At 44.0% G+C, this 17,687-nt stretch overlaps 1 protein-coding gene across 1 annotated transcript in view; it reads right to left on the bottom strand.

Annotated features, from left to right (window-relative positions):
- jarid2b (jumonji and AT-rich interaction domain containing 2b) overlaps positions 1–17,687 on the bottom strand; it is a gene marked incomplete at its 5' end in the record, with an annotated part of 98,760 nt that overhangs the window by 39,884 nt on the left and 41,189 nt on the right. The window contains 2 exons of the mRNA XM_079232010.1: positions 3,229–3,352; positions 11,066–11,192. Of these exons, the coding sequence (XP_079088136.1) occupies positions 3,229–3,352; positions 11,066–11,192 (251 nt within the window). The remainder of the gene's footprint in view (positions 1–3,228; positions 3,353–11,065; positions 11,193–17,687) is intronic.

Raw genomic sequence — 17,687 nt, 5'->3', positions numbered from 1 at the left:
ACACATTTAGGGACCACAAAATGACTACCAGATTAATCAGGTTTAACACAAACTAAAAATCATAACACCTACAGTCTGCAAGCCACAAAAAAATTTCCCCAATCACGAAAAAGAAAAATTGTGCCAGTGAGATCAGCAATGATAAATTAAAATACTAATGAATACCAAGTAGTGATTTACTCATTCCCTTAATCACCTGACGTACAAGATGCTGACAAAATGATGTCTGCTTATTGGAGAGGAAGCTTCTGAGTCAACAGCTTGTTTTATGACTGAGCTAAAAGACATCCTTCAGTGGTTCCAAATAAGTATTCAACCGCAAATAATGTTGAATCATACATGCGAGGGATGAGGCTACCTGCCATACTCTGCCAGCCAAGACAACAACTTAACTAAATACCATTTAGACGCCGTCTCTGGGACTTGTTTCAACACCTCAGCGACTGGTAAATACAAACCAAAATGTGGGAGAGGAACAGAGGTGCAGGAATATAAGTAGGTCAGTAAACCATGGCAGTGGAGACGAGACCATGTGGGGTTGTGAATGCAAGTTTATGTGTGTGTGAGTGTGTGTGTATGCATGTCCCACTTTTGGCAGGGGAACCCCGATTAGTGAATATGGTCATGCTGGTAGGAGAGGAGTACAATGAGCTGGCATGTTGGAGGGGATGTGCTGCCAGTCTCACCACCAATCTCAGGAGCATGGGAAGGCAAACATAGAGTTGATCTCAAAGACTTCTAAAGGGGGCCGCTTCCTGCCAAAAATCACTCGCACCTGTCCTTCTGTCCCTGCCTCTCTTCCTCTCTCGGCTGCTCCTCCCAGTCACTCCCTCTCTCCGTCTATCCCTTCTTCCTCTCTCAACAGTGTGAAACTTTTTTCTTCGGCTCAAAATTGGAACCGGCAACGCCGCAACTCCTCCCTTCTGTTTTGGCAAGTGCCAGGTGTAAAAGCTCCTGGCATCATCTCAGTTGGTCCCGTTCAGGAGCAGTGCGGGGCAGCCATGCCAGGGCACTGGAGTCATCCCTCACACACAAAGCGCACACACACACAAAATACGCTTTTTAAGAGGGCGCGAGGCATTGCCAAGTACTGGCTAGGCTTGTGTTTCATTAGCATCAGATAGAAAGCCTTTCTTCATTCAGCCCTGCTGTGTGTGTGTGTGTGTGTGTGTGTGTGTGTGTGTGTGTGTGTGTGTGTCTGTGCGTGCGTGTGTGTGTGTAAACCGTGGCGCAAGTTGGCCTCTAACTGAACTCCACACACACACACACACACACACACACACACACACACAGCACTACAGGCCATCAGAGCTGAAAGACAGAATACAAGTATGAGTGTCCTTGCTATTTGTTATTTCTTTCGGTGCCTTTATTCCTCCTCAGTTGGTGGAGAGAGCTTTGATTTAATACAAGCCAGAGGGTGAACTGGTTTCTATTCAACACTTTCTGTTGTTGTCATTCATGCCATCCTCACTTCGATTATTCTCAAAGTTTACGATTCAACCTCATTCATCCGTCTGACTTCAACATGACGTTTTCCTACGACTTGCAGAAAATGATTGTCTGTCTTGTCTACATTTTGATCTTCATTTCATAGTTGAGGGTTAACGATTTCCACACACATGCCAAAGTCTACAGGAGCTCTAACTTCTACGTCTCTGGAGCGGCCCCCTGAAAAACTTGAATGTTTCAGAGAGGCACGCTGTTCTGTTTCAAAGGCAGGTAGATGAAAGCTTGTCATGAACATGCTCAGATTTGGAGGTTACAGTATCGAATGACAGCGAGCAGGACTTAGGCAGGTGCTTGACACGCAGTGAATGGAGCCTGTATGGGCTGCTCATTACAGAGGGACATCTGCTGCTGTCCGGCCCCCAGACTCCGCCCCTAGCTTTACACCGACGCTTTGATGCCCTGTCACTGTGTGTGTGTGTGTGTGTGTGTGTGTGTGTGTGTGTGTGTGTGTGTGTGTGTGTGTGTGTGTGTGTGTGTGTGTGTGTGTGTGTGTGTGTGTGTGAGTGAGAGAGAGAGAGAGACTAGCGGCAGAATAAAACAAAACACATACAAGACCACATGGGCACATGGACATGCACGCGCACCATCTACAGTAGCTGGCTGCTTGAGATTACAAATCTAAGAAAAAGGTCTATGGCAGCTTGCATTTTGTACTTGTATGTGAGTGCATGTGGTTTTGAGGCAGAGAGAAAACATCAGCTTTGTGGCCAGCACAAGCCGTTTTAATCTGCTCTACACTCTATAGAGCGTGATTATTTGAAAATTATACTTTCCAGCTTGTGACTTTAAAATCAGCTTCATGCCTAAAGCGTTACAGAAGCATCACGTTTTCCAAACCCCCATTGATTCAATTTTCCAAGAACATTTGTCTAAAGACTGAGCAGTGTTTGTACCAATATATCTGAAAATTACTATTATTTTCCACAGTCCTCCTTTTCAATAATCTACTTGTGATATGAAGGCCTTTTTTTTTTTTCTTCTTCTTTTTTTTTTTTTTTTTTAAATCATGCCGGTTGGAAATTAAGAGCTTATTGTATTCTGAAACAAGTTACATTTTTAAATGATTCATTTGGAAATGCACGGCGACGTTCCTTTAAGTGGCTAATTATAAATGACTGAAATGGCATTTGCATTAAAAGATGAAGGCATGTGCTCATTAAAAGACCTCGCAGCTCTTTGAATGGTGCTACTGTTTACACTTCCCTGTTGAATGTCATCTTCTATGAGAGAACTAATGACCAACTTGCTCTTCTCCAAAAATGTTATTGCACACACTTGTGAGTGAGGAAAGAGAGTGCATAAACTAAATATATAATTCATTGCAATGAACATTTTGAATTGATTTGGCTGGAGCGAGAGAGAATGTGTGCGGAAAGGAATGAATTGAACAGAGGCAAAGAAAGCAAGTGAGAAAAACAATGGAGGAAGATAAAGTGCGTGTGTCAAACAGTGCAGAGAACTTGAAGGCAGCTGGTATCATGTGGCAGCTTCTTAACCATCAGGGCACACACCATTTATCACAACTAAGCTGCAATTTGGAACATGGCCGCAAAGTTTCTCATCGCTACCTCACACATTCACGCTCTCAGTATCAGCAGCGTTTGATATGAACGCAAGACCGGCTTACAATTCTACACCAACACAAGATTCAGGGCTCTGTGAAGCTCTTGAATGACCCAACAGGATGAGGAACCTTACACACACATGCCGTCTCACCTTTTCTTTGCAGGACCGTCCTCGCCGTACTCGCGGCTCCCGTGGCCCTGAGAGCGGAGGGACCCATCTTCTTTGTGGCTGCCCTTTGACCCCGAGCCGTTCAGCTGCCCATTGGCTAGTGAACCTGTGAAGAGAAGCACCAAAAGGGTTAAAAGAAAATATGTTTCCTGATCATGCGTAGTCCTTTGTGGGCATTTTATGATCCAGGGGCTTTATATTGCATTACAATAATATACAACTCGAGTCTCTGGGGAACAAACATGGTTTTCATCCGACAGTGCTAATAAAGCCTTCTGCTTTTGTTTTTGATTTGATACAGAAGAGAGGGCTAAAGGCAGAGTGGATACACTTATTTTGATAAGATTATGGTAGTTCTGCTTCAGCTGACAGTGTGCAGAACATTGAAAACAGAGGAAAGACAGAAAGAGAGCAGGGGATAAATACAGAGCGATCCAGACTGAACAATTACACAGCGCTCTTGAGCAGGAAGCATCGGCAGTCAATGAAAACATAGTGACACATGGTCTATCCAGCGATTGTGACTGCGCGACAAACTCACATAAAGTCCTTCTCATCATGTATTGCAGCATCATGCGGGCTAGTTTAGGAGTGAGGAGAGTTACTTATTCAGGTTGCTGTCCTCTTTTCCCTTGTCAAGTGCAACTGCTTTTCTCTGCTGACATATGTGATGTCTGCCCTTTGACAATTAATTTAAAAAAAGAAACAAGCCTGAGGCAGTGAGAGAAGTGAACAGATATTGCTGGACCTGACATTCTTAGTGAGCCCATTTGGCAGAGCCCTAATTAAATATTTAGCAAGCACCTCAGACAAACAAAATAAGCCCCCAGACAGATTCTGAAATCAAAAGCAACAACAGGCACAGAGAATTCAAATTAGGTCAAACAGAGGAGAGGAAGTCAATCGTAATTAAGGGAGACAACCAAATTAAATAGATAGCACAGGGCTTGATTTCCTCATGAGCAGTTATTGCGATTCCTGCAACGTGTCATTCAGCCGCGTCTGATTCAACAACTGTATAGGAAAGAGCTAACTTATCTGAGAAACAGCTGGGGAAGTTCAAAGCTGAAAAGCTTATCTAAAAACATCAGAATGCGGTAGCTGCTAAGGAGACTGAAACCAACTGGAGAGCGAGGGCTGAAATAGCACTGAAATAGCAGAGCTGAAAGCGGAAGATTTCTATCAGAGTGAGCAACACAGCCATCAAACATTTGACACCGAGAGTAATTCATCACATTCTTTCTTCCCATCTGCAGCTCATCAACCAAAAGCCCGGGACCCCCACTGACTCAGACACTTGCATCGCCAGGATCATTTCTTCACAACTTTTCTCTAATAATATACACCTAACACTTTAATAACATGCTTGTTATAACATACTCTTGTTTGTTTACCATATTTGTAAATGTTCATATATCCTATTTTTAAATGATGTATTATTCTATTGCACTGTGTTTATTGTTATGCAACAGTCACCTTGTATGTGTAACGTACTTGGCAATAAACTGTTTCTAATTCTGATTTTACTCGTTGTGACCCGTTTTGACAATTATTCATGCCTGACTGGTATATCATGATGTGCAATTAATCACATTTACTTTGCTTAAGCAAATGATGACTCGCTGAATATTAAAGCCTCATTCAACTACGAATGCTGCGGTCATAAACCTTTGCATTCACCTTTCGTCTGGCACGTCACTTTGACTGAGGAATTCTTAGTTTGTTGCCTTCCCAGCACGCACAGTGAAATTTGAAAATTTGACTGATGCTTTGGAGGGATGTGTCAATCATTCGCACCCAAAAACCCCTAATGGTGGGTGTCACAAGGAAAATAAATTAAGATAATAACAGCAGTGTAGTGCGCGTTAGGATAAGTGGCAACTTGAATGATATCCCGTTAGCGAGGAGGATGCTGTCGAACAAGCCCGGGCATTGGGGGGGTAAGATCAAATGACAGTGCAGGAGACAGGGTGAAGATGAGCAATTGTAGAGCAGGTAAAAGGAGATTTAAAACGTATGATTTCACTTAGATTCATGAATGTGCTTTGGGCTGAATGAGCACACACACTTTGTCCTTATTGCATAGACACACTGGCGGTTAGTTTCTCTCACAACACACAGGCAGGGCAGGTAGATACCTGAACGCCTGAGGTACAGTCATCAGACATGCATCGCTGCGGTCAGAAGTTAACAGGCGCCGACATGATGAGTAAGGCCATTGCACTGCTGGAAATGCTTTATGGTTGTAGAGCCACGAAGTCTATAGGCCAGTGAATCACTGCTTTACAATGTCAGGGTTAGCACGAAACGCTCCATCCGCTTGCCTTTAATCAATCAAGAGGTTCACTGAGAGAACGTGGAAGTTTTTCCATTCAGGCCAAATTTAAATTGCTCAAAATAAAAAACCTTCATATGGCAATAGGGAATTTAATTAATATCCATTTGGGAAAGATATGAAAAATAGGATAAATTCCAAAGATTGAGAGAAATTAGGACATTGAAAATGATAATTAGTGGAGGCGCTGCCGAAAGGAGATGGTGCAAAGAGTCTTATCGCGACTTTGGGACAATGTGCTTTGCCAGTGAATCTTGCACCAGAGCAAAAAACGAAATTGCTCATTAGCTTTAATTGTGCTCAGAAAATGACTGACGCATGATGTCCCCACAGAGCACAAACAAACAGGCAGAGGCCCGTTCCACCGCCCCCTCTTCTCTGCTCACTCTCTCCAGCTATCCTCCCCATTCCTCCAAAGAGTTGTTCGACATATGCTGGTTGCACATGGATGCCCACCTGAGGGCCAGAGCTGGGAATCTTGGGGAGGCAGAGGGCTAGGGATGGGCGAGTGTGGCAGGCAGGAAAGGAGCCTTAACCCAAGCTCCTGGTTCTGCAGAACCAGGAGCTTGGGCTGGGATGGGGCAACGGAGGACAATGCTAGTGTGCAAATCCAAAAGCTGCTCTTATGGGGGGGCGGGGTTGTAATCAGATTTATGCATGCTTAACTAAGCCGATCGCCTCAATATGTTCACCTCAAAGTCTCGAGAGAGCAGGAGGGAGAAAGCGGAGGTACACAGGGTAACATAGCACATAACAGGGCTGAGAGGAGCCCATTAGTGTGAGCTGCAGTAATAAGTGGAGCTATAGCAGAGTAGTCATGGTACAGCAAAGACAATCATAATGGGGCAGAGAGTGCCCTTATAGGTTCTAGATTACATTTGCAAACACAAGCTTAATGTGAAAATGAGTGCAATGGCAAACCTGGGGTACAAGGAACCAGAGCTGTTAATATACTGCAGATAGTTATGATCTAATTATTTCTTGCTTTGCAGATAGATTGTAGTAATCTGTCTTTTAACTTCCATCTCATAAAAAGGAACAATTCTGTACAATTTGCAGTCAGAATTATAATGTTATAGTAGACCTTGATCCTCCTTTTCCTGTTGTAAACAAGAGCACTAACATTGTATTGTATGCTCTTTGTTCGTGTAACTCTCTGGGCCTGTATACATACATTGTTGGATGATATAAAAAGAAACAATGGGAAGTTTTATTTTAGGGAAACTCCCCGTAGTATGCATTCCCAGAAGCTTGTCAGATTAGAGGAAGATAGTAAAACTGACTGCCTAGCACGAGGATTCCAAATAGCTCCAAATAAATTGCTCTTCCCTCCAAAATTTGACCTAACAACGCTGCATGACACTTACCAAAAACCAGAACAAAAGCTTAAAGCAATGTGCAGTTCAGAAACATGGCTTCTGCTTTCTGCAGTTCGGGGCCGTTAATCTAAAGCATCAAAGAGAAAGATGGGGTTCAGTAATGGCTTGAGCTGTTGTATAAAATGAGCTTGCGCGGACAGAATAAATGCAATCTCTTTAAATTTTGGGATTCTAAACGTAAACTCTCCTTCGATCGCCGAATGGGATTTTCTTATTCATCTCCTTTTATCCAACCTTCCATCCTTCTATGCTAGAGAGAGTGAACAGTGGGCCCACACAGTGTTTCAGCTGCCACTCTGGCCATGCAAGGGGCTGGCGGCATGGGAAATACAGACAGACAGCAGAGTGACAGCAGAGCCAGTGCTGAAGGAAGGGGGACGGCGTGCATAAAAAAAAGGGTAGGACCGGCGAGTCAGGCAGACCGACAGAGACAGAGAGGGGGCAGTCAGAGAAATGGGCAAACAGGGAGCCCCTCTCTTCAGCCCCTTCTGGGTTTTTGGCCAGCAGCCAGCTCCTCCATCAACAGCACTCAGAGAAATGGAGAGGGAGGAAAGATAGCAGGGGGAGAAAAGAGGTACGGACCAGTCCAGCGGGAAGAGATGGCGAGGTAAGGCGGTACAGAAGGAAGACGCAGCTTTAATGATTCGGAAAACAGAAGAGGAAGGGTGGGAAACAGGAAGGAATGGTGGCGATTGAGGAAGAATGGGAACAGGGAAGGAGGGTTTGGATGACAGATACTGAGGGCAGTTAAGACAGGCGGAGCAGAGGACAGGAAGGAAAAAGCGGAGGGAGATGGTGAGAAAAAGCAAGACAGAGACGGATAGAGGGAACCGGAGGGAGAAAGAGGCTATCGCGAGGGAGAGTGGGGGTGTGGAGATACATCGAGGAGATTGAGCAGCGGGAGGGAGAGAGGAGACAGGAGCTTGCGGAGAAGGCAGCAACCAGAGTCCTATTGATGTGTAATGAAACCCTGCATCGGGGGAGAGACAACCGGAAGGACAGACGGATGGAGGGAGGGGGACAGGGAAGAAAAAAGGAGGGGAAGAATGTGGCTGTGATGGAGTGGGAGAAGGGCGAATGGATGAACAAACGGAAGCCGGGACGCAGAAGGGCATAATGTCATTTGGTAAGTAATGCAGGCAGCGAGCGGGAGAAGCAGGAAGTGTGATGGACACAGAGATGGACGGCTGCCAACAACGAGACGCAAAGTGGCTGAGGAGATGGCATGATTGCTGGCTATAGGCAGGGAGAAGGCTGGGTGGGTGGGGAGATAGAATGACACACACACACACACACACACACACACTACTGACAGACTGCCACACCCCCTTTAAAACAGATCGGCGCTACTGCAAGACAGTGACGGAGAGAGGAGGAGGAGAAAGTGAGAGGCTGGGGATGGATGGAGGTATGTGGGTGGGGTAAAGATGGAGAAACAAATGAGACAAATGCTGCTTTAAGGAAGTATTGCTGTAACCTCCTTTGGTCAGAGGACACCTATTTTCAAAAATGGTGGATCTCGAAATATCCTGAAGCAGCGAGGTCCGTGCCTTTATTTGGCCCAGATCCTGTGTATAGGCTTCAAACATTTATTTCATTACTTTTGTAATCAGAGCAGAACTGATTAGCAGATTAATCTATTAGACATAATTGATGTTACTATTTCGACAATCAATGTGATTTTAATAAAGAATGCCAACAATTCTGTGGATATTTTCTGGTATTCTTAGTCTACTATGATAGTAAAGTAAATACACATTTTCCTTCTATTGTCTGACATTCTAAACGATTAACTCATTTGAGAAAATAATAGTTTGTAATACAAATTATTGTTTGTGACACATCTGCTTTAATTTATTATTTATTATAGTAAAAAACAAATGTTGTTCAAGAAAACACTTTACACTGCCACTCACTTTCCCAGAGCCCAGGATGATACCTTAAAATAAGCTTAATGTGTGCAACCAACAGTCCCAAACATAACATGTATAACAATATCAAACAGAGGAAAGCAATACATCCTCCCATTTGACAAGCTGAAAACAGCAAAGTTTGACATTTTTGCTTATGCAATTATCTAGTTTTTAAAATGTTCTGCCAATCAAGTAGTCCATTAACTGACCAATTATTTACACACAACAGTTATCTCTCATCTCATCAAACTCTATGACAAATTTAAGTATCATGTACATGCAGAGTCTGGCTCCAAAATGGCTGATAGTTTCATAATAGTACCCATATGATTCTGAAAACTGTGCCACATGTCTGGCCCCAATATGAGCCCAGACTCTCCAACCCACAGTCCTCTAAAACAGCAGGAGCTGCCCATTTAGGATGTAACGCACGCTGAGTGTGATCTTCCAAAATGGCTGACAGTTTCACCGCAACATCTATGTGAGCCGAGGGAAACTGTGCCGCTCGCAGAACCTCCAAAGCCTCGCTAACCCACAGTGCTCTAAAACAGCAGGGCCCGTCTATTCAGCCGGGCTCCCTTTTGTGTCAGCGCGGGCTGCTGTCGTTACCCCCGGCACGACGGGCCGCCAACGCTTTCTAATGAGTCATTTTTATTCAGGCGATAAGGTCAGCTACCCGCGGCGGCTTAAAAGGCCCTGAGGAGCTCTGGAGTGGCAGCTATGAGATGGCAGACAGACACACAGAGATACACTAGCTACAGGGAGGGGAGGGGGCACTCAGCACAGACGGAGAGAGAAGAAATGAAGGTGTGAAAAAATTTAGAATAAAGACAAAAAAAATGGGAAAAAACAACACTAGGTATAAAAGATAAGCTACATTTCAAAAGAGACTTCCCTCCTGTTTGTCTGTCTTCCTTTCTGCCTAGCTGGATGACTGGCTTCTTTAGCTGGGTGTGAACTTTCAGAGGCTCTTTTTTTCCCTCCCGTTTCCTTTCTTCCGGTGTCTGGGTTGTGTTAATGTCAGCTGAGAATAGCTTCTGAGGCACGTGTGAAGTTCAAAATCTCCACTGTTGGCTGGCAGAGGGCTTTTTTTGTGTTGGAGCACCAGTGTCAAACAAAGACATGGTGGCAGCTTGGTTCAAAACAAGCTGTTCATCCCCCTGTGCTCTCATTCCTCTTGCTATGTTTCAGGTTTACACGGCCCAACAGCAATATCCCTCAACTGATACTGTAGCGAGCGTCCACCCGGAATTACATTTCTGTGGAACTAAGATACTTCAAATATTAATTCATGTCAGTGTATCTATTCAACCATGTTTTAATGAGTGTGAATGACCATGCTGGAAAGATCAACAACTCTTCCACACAGGTTTTTCTCGTATTTTCTCGTGGCATGGAGGACACCGCTTATCCGGCTCCCTCCATTTGATGAGTAAACAACATTTTAAAAACTTGAGGGAAATATTTTTAGTTCAATGGTTCCTTTGAGGATGCCACGCGGAGACAGCAGAGTGAAGGACTGCAGCTCGCTGCCCACTGACCCACAACAAAAGGAAAGAGAGAGTCCTGTATCGTCTGTTCTCCTTGGATTCTCTCCTTGGAAAGTACAATTTGTTTCTGTCGTCAAAGTAAACACGCTTAGTCTCCACTTACAGACAGACTAATAAAACTGTCGCCTTCAATTAAAGGAATGAAGAGCGAGACTGCCTGACAAAGCCAGACAAAATTGGCAACTCTGACATTTACACCACAAAATGCCAGGGCAGCCATTTCTTTGCTTTCATTTCGTCAAAACAAAGTGAAAGTTTTTAGCAATTCAATTTATTTTTACCTCAGCCAAATAAAGACTTCCAAGTACAGGATGAGTGGCATATGGATACTTTTTCATAGCCATATCCTCTTCCAGAACAAAGTGGTGAATTATACTTAGATAGTATAGTTCTTAGACTGGCATGCAATGGTACTGGATGTACCATCTGTAACATCTGGCTTAACTTGTAGGATATGGCAGAATGGAACACTATAACTTTTTTTGCAATTATTGTATTCCTGTGGTTTAAACAAATCTGGTCAGTTTTTTTTTCCTGTAATATGGCATGTGGCACTAAATTACCAATTTACCAGTGTCATACTGTAGTAAAGTAAACAGCTACGATGTACGGAACAAAAACACTCGTGGAATGATGCCTTACCATTGGAGGTTGGGGTTCCATCTCCATCCAGCTGCCGTTTCTGTGCACTCCTAAACTCCTTTAGGGAGAGGTAAAGCACCTTTCGCATAACCCGCTCCTCTGACCACGGGATCCCATCACTGTCATCCTGTGGAAACATCCAGAGAAAGAGAATGGGTCAGTACAAAGTATTGTCACACACACACACACACATCTATTGTCACTGACCGAAACAATAGTTTTTTATTTCACCAATTAAATAAAAAAAGAATAACCGTGTTTCTGTGCTTGTGGGAGATGGCTGAAAAGTGAAAAGAGTTCAGAATTATGATGTTATTTAATTTTATTAAATCAAACTGGCAGACAGACAATGAAAAAGTAATTTACACAGGCTGCAAGTTTTAAAAGTCAGACTTTTTTTAATGCTGACCTTTTTCCTTTGTTTCTGTTGTCAAACAACAGCATATAGCCATACAAGTGGGACTTACAGGCCAGTGGTGATGACAAAGCAAAATGTAACAAGCAAAAGAAACAAAAGAAAAAGTTTTAGTATGAAGGGGAATCTTCCTTTCGTTAGGTTCCGGTTGCATCATTCCCTTCCATTTCTTGCTATATCGCGACATTAGCATGACACAACATTAGCATGACACAACATTAGCATAACGTAGCAATAGCTCGCAGCTAGACACAGAGCAAAGCATTTGCATAACAATGCACGAAGGACTGCATCTCCCCACAATGCCATGATAGAGGAGTGTTATGGTAATGAATAGGTAGGAAGCAAATGAAAAAAGCATCATGGGACTGCGAGTTCATGTGTTGCTAATCTCTCCCAGCGAGACTGAGACAGAAGATGTTATTGTCAAAGAGGTCACCAGAAGTCTCTCTCACTCACACACACACACACACACACACACACACACACACACACACACACACACACGCTAAATTTCTAGCACATTACAGGCTCGCTTAATTCAAAACACCATATTGCTCGTATTGAGAATTTTAACCGCTGAATAGAAAAATATTCCACTGCATTGCTAAACATTGTTAAAAGGGTCTTTAGTGAGTGTCCAACAGCAATAACCACACTTCTCTCCCCCTTCTTCCCTACACATATTGCTCTAGCAGCTGTGTTTGATGTCGAACAACGCTAATGACTAAAGGAAATGAGATTAGAACATGAGCAACAACAAAGAGGTATTAATAAATAATGTAAAATGGAAATAGCTTCTCTAGTCAAGCCATGGGGCGAGTGGATTTCAGCTGTAAGGTTTGAGAAAAGAGAACACTGTCTCTGTGCAAAAGGCTAATGTATGCTAATTATTAGAATTAAACGCATAACATTTCTTATCCTGTCGGCTCAACCCAGCGAGCACATTTCCTTCTGCGTGATTTGAATGTATTGTAAGAGAGCAGACGTGGAAAAGTAACGTGTGTGTGTGTGTGTGTGTGTGTGTGTGTGTGTGTGTGTGTGTGTGTGTGTGTGTGTGTGTATATATATGGGTGGGGGGGACCCAGATCATTAGAGTTGGCTGGCGGATATCACGGTCACATCAGCGCAGGATGTACCAAGAATCTCCAACTCACACAGAAATAATTAGACCAAGATGTTTTATCGCTGCATGCCGTAAAAACAAGATAACAGTTAGAGCATTTCATGAAAGACAAATGTGACACAAAAAAAAGAAACTTCAGCTGACTAGAGTTGTCCCAACGGAGTCGGTGTATCGGTCTGTATTTCTGACCAAATGCGTGAAAAGGAGAAAATTTATCAAATTCTAAGATCATGCATCCTCCCACAGATCCACTGAAAGACTACTGCTCATGAATGCCCTTCAGTGCTGCACACACACACACACACACACACACACACACACACACACACACACACACACCTTGTTATAGCAGGGTGTGTGCTAATGCACCTGAACTCTGAAACAAACGCACACAGTGACTTTACACCAAGAGGACATGTGTGAGCCATCCAAAAATAAATAAATGGATAAAGTCAGCTCACCATGTGATTTACTTCATGCAACATCTGCCTAGTCACTATTAGTGTCGAGTTCAACAGAAAGCCAGATTGCTTACAAGCCACAGGTGGGTCAGGAGTTGGTGAATGTAGTTGACTATCTCCATGGAAACTTGCTGTAATTACATCGAAAAATGATACGACCTCATTCACTCACTTGATTCATTTCACAAGTCTAAATAATTTATGACAATATTGACAAGGCTGAAGATTTGTTTGTCACGCTTTTGTGTTTTTAACCCTCCTCTCTCTCTTCAGCAGATAAAAATAAGCTTCAGCAGAGTTTTTGTTTTGATTGTGTTTAGGGATGAGGCCTTTAGCAGAGCTAAAGAGGGGGGCGGGGGGGACAAGATTAAAAGCTGGGTGTCAGCACATGATGGAGCTGATGGGTGACAGCCACGTCTCCCTGCATACAGAAAGCGAGCTGACACACGCTTGCTTGCGTGCACACACGCATACACACACACACGCAGACCATTCACTGCACCGGTGGTCTGCAGTCTCTGACAGAGGTTTATAGGGTGTGTTTTGTGCGTAGCGTGCAGTCCCTCAACACACACACGCGAAAGGTAGGACATTTTTGCCATTTTCTCCTGCAGTTAATGTCATCTAATCCATTCTGTGGATGTGTGTGTGCGCGTGCACAAGCATGTGTGCAAAAGCCTGCCAGGTAAGCACCAATTACCGAGACAGCTCACTGGCACTCTTTCCCTCGTGGTGTGTCACAGGGCCAAATGTACGCACACGCACACACACGCACACACACACGCACACGCACACACATCCTGATACAAAGATTGGCCTTAAAAGTTCATATGCATTTATTTTTTTCTCACTTTCTCCCCGGGTTCCTTACAATCGTTGGCAGCGTGCCACAGATATTCCCTGCGCTGTGTACACATAGCAACAAGGTTTAGAAAAAAAAGGGGAACAATTGTGCTTTTCATCAGCTGAGGGAAAAAGTGTTAAAGCTCTGCTCCATTACAGCTGCTGTGCACCAAATCCTCTCGTAGTTACTTCAGATCATCTGTTAAATGGGTTTTCACCACCTTCGCTCAACTGCAGGTTAACTATTTGTCTGAACTCAGAGGTGGTTTGCCATCTGTTTCAGGTCATGGTGTTGCTCTGCTTTCACTGGTCTCAAAAGCAAGTTCCTGCCTGTGTCTGTGTGCTCTCCAGGTGTAAGAAAAAAAATTAAAAAGTGATTTACAGGAATAGCATGCAAAACCACTCCGAAGACATTCACACTGCCTGCCAGAGGGCTAAGTGTAGCACGACAGGAGGGGGAACATCTACTCAAATAAGCAATAGGTCCAAATTGTGTTGCATCTTAGATTCTCAGTCATACACTGCTGTGTGTGTGTGTGTGTGTGTGTGTGTGTGTGTGTGTGTGTGTGTGTGTGTGTGTGTGTGTGTGTGTGTGTGTGTCTGAGGTATTGCCAGAGCTCTTTAGAGACAGCTTTTATACAGCGCAATGCCAGCCGAGTGCTACCTGGCACTGACACACACACACACACACACACACACACACACACACATCTACACCCCGTCCGGCTCCCACCAGGCTGGTGGAATCCCACTAATGAGCGCAGGGACCTTTTCTGTGCACATGAGTGTGTGCAAGTGTGTGTGTGTGTAACCCAGTGATGCACCAGGAACGCTGTGTGTCTACTGTCACCCGCGAACCCCCAACTCCTATGGAATGCCAGGTAATCCCACCGACCTGCAAAGAACCACACAAAGACACAGACGGATACCTTTTATGCATCCATCGGGATGCTGATGCTTGGAAGTATGTATGTATCTCTTTCTCTGTCAATCTAACATGCTTAATCAGACAGGGCTTGGAGGTATACCAACATAATACTTCTCCTGCTGGGCTTATTTAAACATTTTATTCTGTAAAACATCTCCAAAAAGATGGAAACCCAAGGGGAGAAAATATCAGTGAACACACGCCTTAGAAGCAATTTTCAATTGTTGTTCCTGACATTATTTTGGCTTTTATTCTTCAAAATATGTCATCTCACACTCAGTTTGCGTTCATTACTTTTATTAAGTTAATTGTGAAAATATGAAAAGTTTACATTTTGAGCTGAAGAGGATTCAGTGAATAAATAACACGAGAGCATCTCCGCTAGTCTTTAGACAAAGACGACCACCACAAGTGAATAAACAGATGTTTTTTTAAACAATAGTGCAAATGTTAAAAAGCTTGCAGTGACATGCCACTGATATAAAGTCAAAAGTCTGAGCAGGATAAATCCATCACTGCATCTGTATCCGTTCTTTTAACTGGATGAAAAGGGGAGCTGGTTCCACTTCATAACCCCAGGCTTACTCAACAATCCTCTCCCCACAGCAGACAAATCCAATAACTGACAATTGATGGGGAAACAAGTGGATTGCATTGGCTGCGTAATAGTGGATACTGACAAAACGGAAAGTGGGAAGGGAGCGGGAGAGGGTAGAGAGAAACGATTAACTCACCATCACCATCACAATCAGATCTGACCATCCTAATAGTGTAAATCCAAACGACCAGACAGAAAAATACAACTAAACTTGATTACTGTGACAAATTCAGCAGTGCTTCACCAGCCTTTTGTAAAACATTTTAAATGTGGGTGAAATGTCATATTCCACTATCATTCACCCGTTGGGCCTTAAAGAGCATCACAGAGCCGCTGTGTGTGCATCAGTGTGACAGAAAGCCACACTAACGTCAGCTTAGACGCGTCAGTGCTTACTGTACTGAAGAGATGGAAACCAGAGATTTATATAATACATTTTTTTTTTTTAAAGTGGTGATAAAATCAGGTTCAGTAATGTTGCACTACCACCATAGCAACAAAGTCACACATTCTTTTGAAAGTAAAAATATATACTACCTTTAAGCTAACGCATATAAACATTCACACGCTTGGGAATCTGCATACGTACATATAACTGTGTGTGTGCGATTGTGTGTGTGTGCAATTGTGAGTGTGTGTGTGTGTGTTTTCACTAGCGGTTCTAAAAATAGCGCTGTGCTGCTGTAGACTGTGCGGATGTCAAGGCTGAGGAATGTGGGCCAAGCGCCAGCTGCGATCTGCTCTACAAAACAGGCCCAAAATGTGTTATTCTAACACACATTTCCCTTCAGGAGGAGGGACAGAGAGACGAATGGATGGATGGAGGAATCAATGGAGGAGAAACGTTATTTTAACAAAGCTTGGGTTGCTGTATCCAGTAGTCAGGACAGTCTTCAACCCCACTACTACCCTCTTTCTTCCATTCGCCACATCATGAGCTTTCCTCCTCTTCCACCAACACATGGGCCCCAGATGACTGCTGCAGCTATATCACGGCTCAGCGTTCACAAGTGGTGCAGATGACAGCGATAATTAATTAATGGGACGTTTTTAAGAAAGCCGAAACGATGCGGCAAGAAATCCAAATTATGCCTCCACAATAATATAGGGCTCTCGTAAGTGAGAGATGCAAATGCAATGAAAAACATCTGAGCAGCATTTCTGAGGAGAAGTGACCCATTAAGTAAACAGTCCAGGTAGTTTTTGATGTAAATGATGGCTACCATTTCCCAAAAAGCACCAAGGCGCGAACAAAATGTGACAAGCAGTTCTAACGTCAGCATAATTTGCAAACAACTGAGGCAGTGGCTAAAACCAGGCCGACTTCCTCAACTAGGAAGCACGTGTTTGCTCACAGAACTTACATTCCAATCCTAACTACATCCTGGTCCCCATGGCCCTAATGGCTTCAAGTAGACCGGATGCTGAGCTCAGCTCGGAGTTTAGAGAATAGGCGAATGGAACAAGGTTGTGGGGTTGCCGGGGACGAGAGGCCCTATATAATCGCCTCATTACGCCACAAGCTCACTGCATTGGAATGTGTGTATGTGTATGTGTGTGTGTGTGTGTGTGTGTGTGTGTGTGTGTGTGTGTGTGTGTGTGTGTGTGTGTGTGTGTGTGTGTGTGTAGCCACAGGGCCTTCCCTTTAAACTAGCCATGCTGGGATAGCCCCAACAGCTAGAGCAGAGGGATCCAGAACACTTCCATCTGCAGGAGAGGAGAGGCGATGAGAGGAATGCTACGAGGGCTGCAATCGTGACTTAAACCACAGTTTTTCCAGAAGGAAACATGCACACAACTTCCTCAATTCAACTTAATCCCGACAGATACCCAATCTTAAAAGAGGCAATTTCAAATTGTCTACGTAGGAGAAATTGTGTGCGTGACCCTTTCTCTCTCAGCCTTTTCTCCCTGCACCTGTACATATGTAGCAGATAAAGGTTTCTCCCTCAGAACAATGCCTTCAGTCTGCAGCCTGGCCATGATGGACTCCTGCTGAGCTCAGTGTCAGACACACAAACCTTCCGCACCTCCACTGTCAATCATATCAGCTGTCTGCCGCTGCACACTCATGCACACACACACACACACACAGTCTGTGTGTGTGTCTGAATCTATCTGAGCATGCATAAGTGACAGTCTGCCAGCGCCATTCAGCCCTGTCGAGCATAAAACGCTTTCAGGCTGGTAAAAAGTAGAGCACAGAGGCGAGAGAGGGAGAGAGAGAGACATAGGGAGAGAGAGCAAGAGA

The sequence above is a fragment of the Taurulus bubalis genome (genome assembly GCF_910589615.1).
Source record: "Taurulus bubalis genome assembly, chromosome: 16".
NCBI lineage: Eukaryota > Metazoa > Chordata > Actinopteri > Perciformes > Cottidae > Taurulus > Taurulus bubalis.
This window is presented reverse-complemented; position numbering and strand designations above follow the sequence as displayed.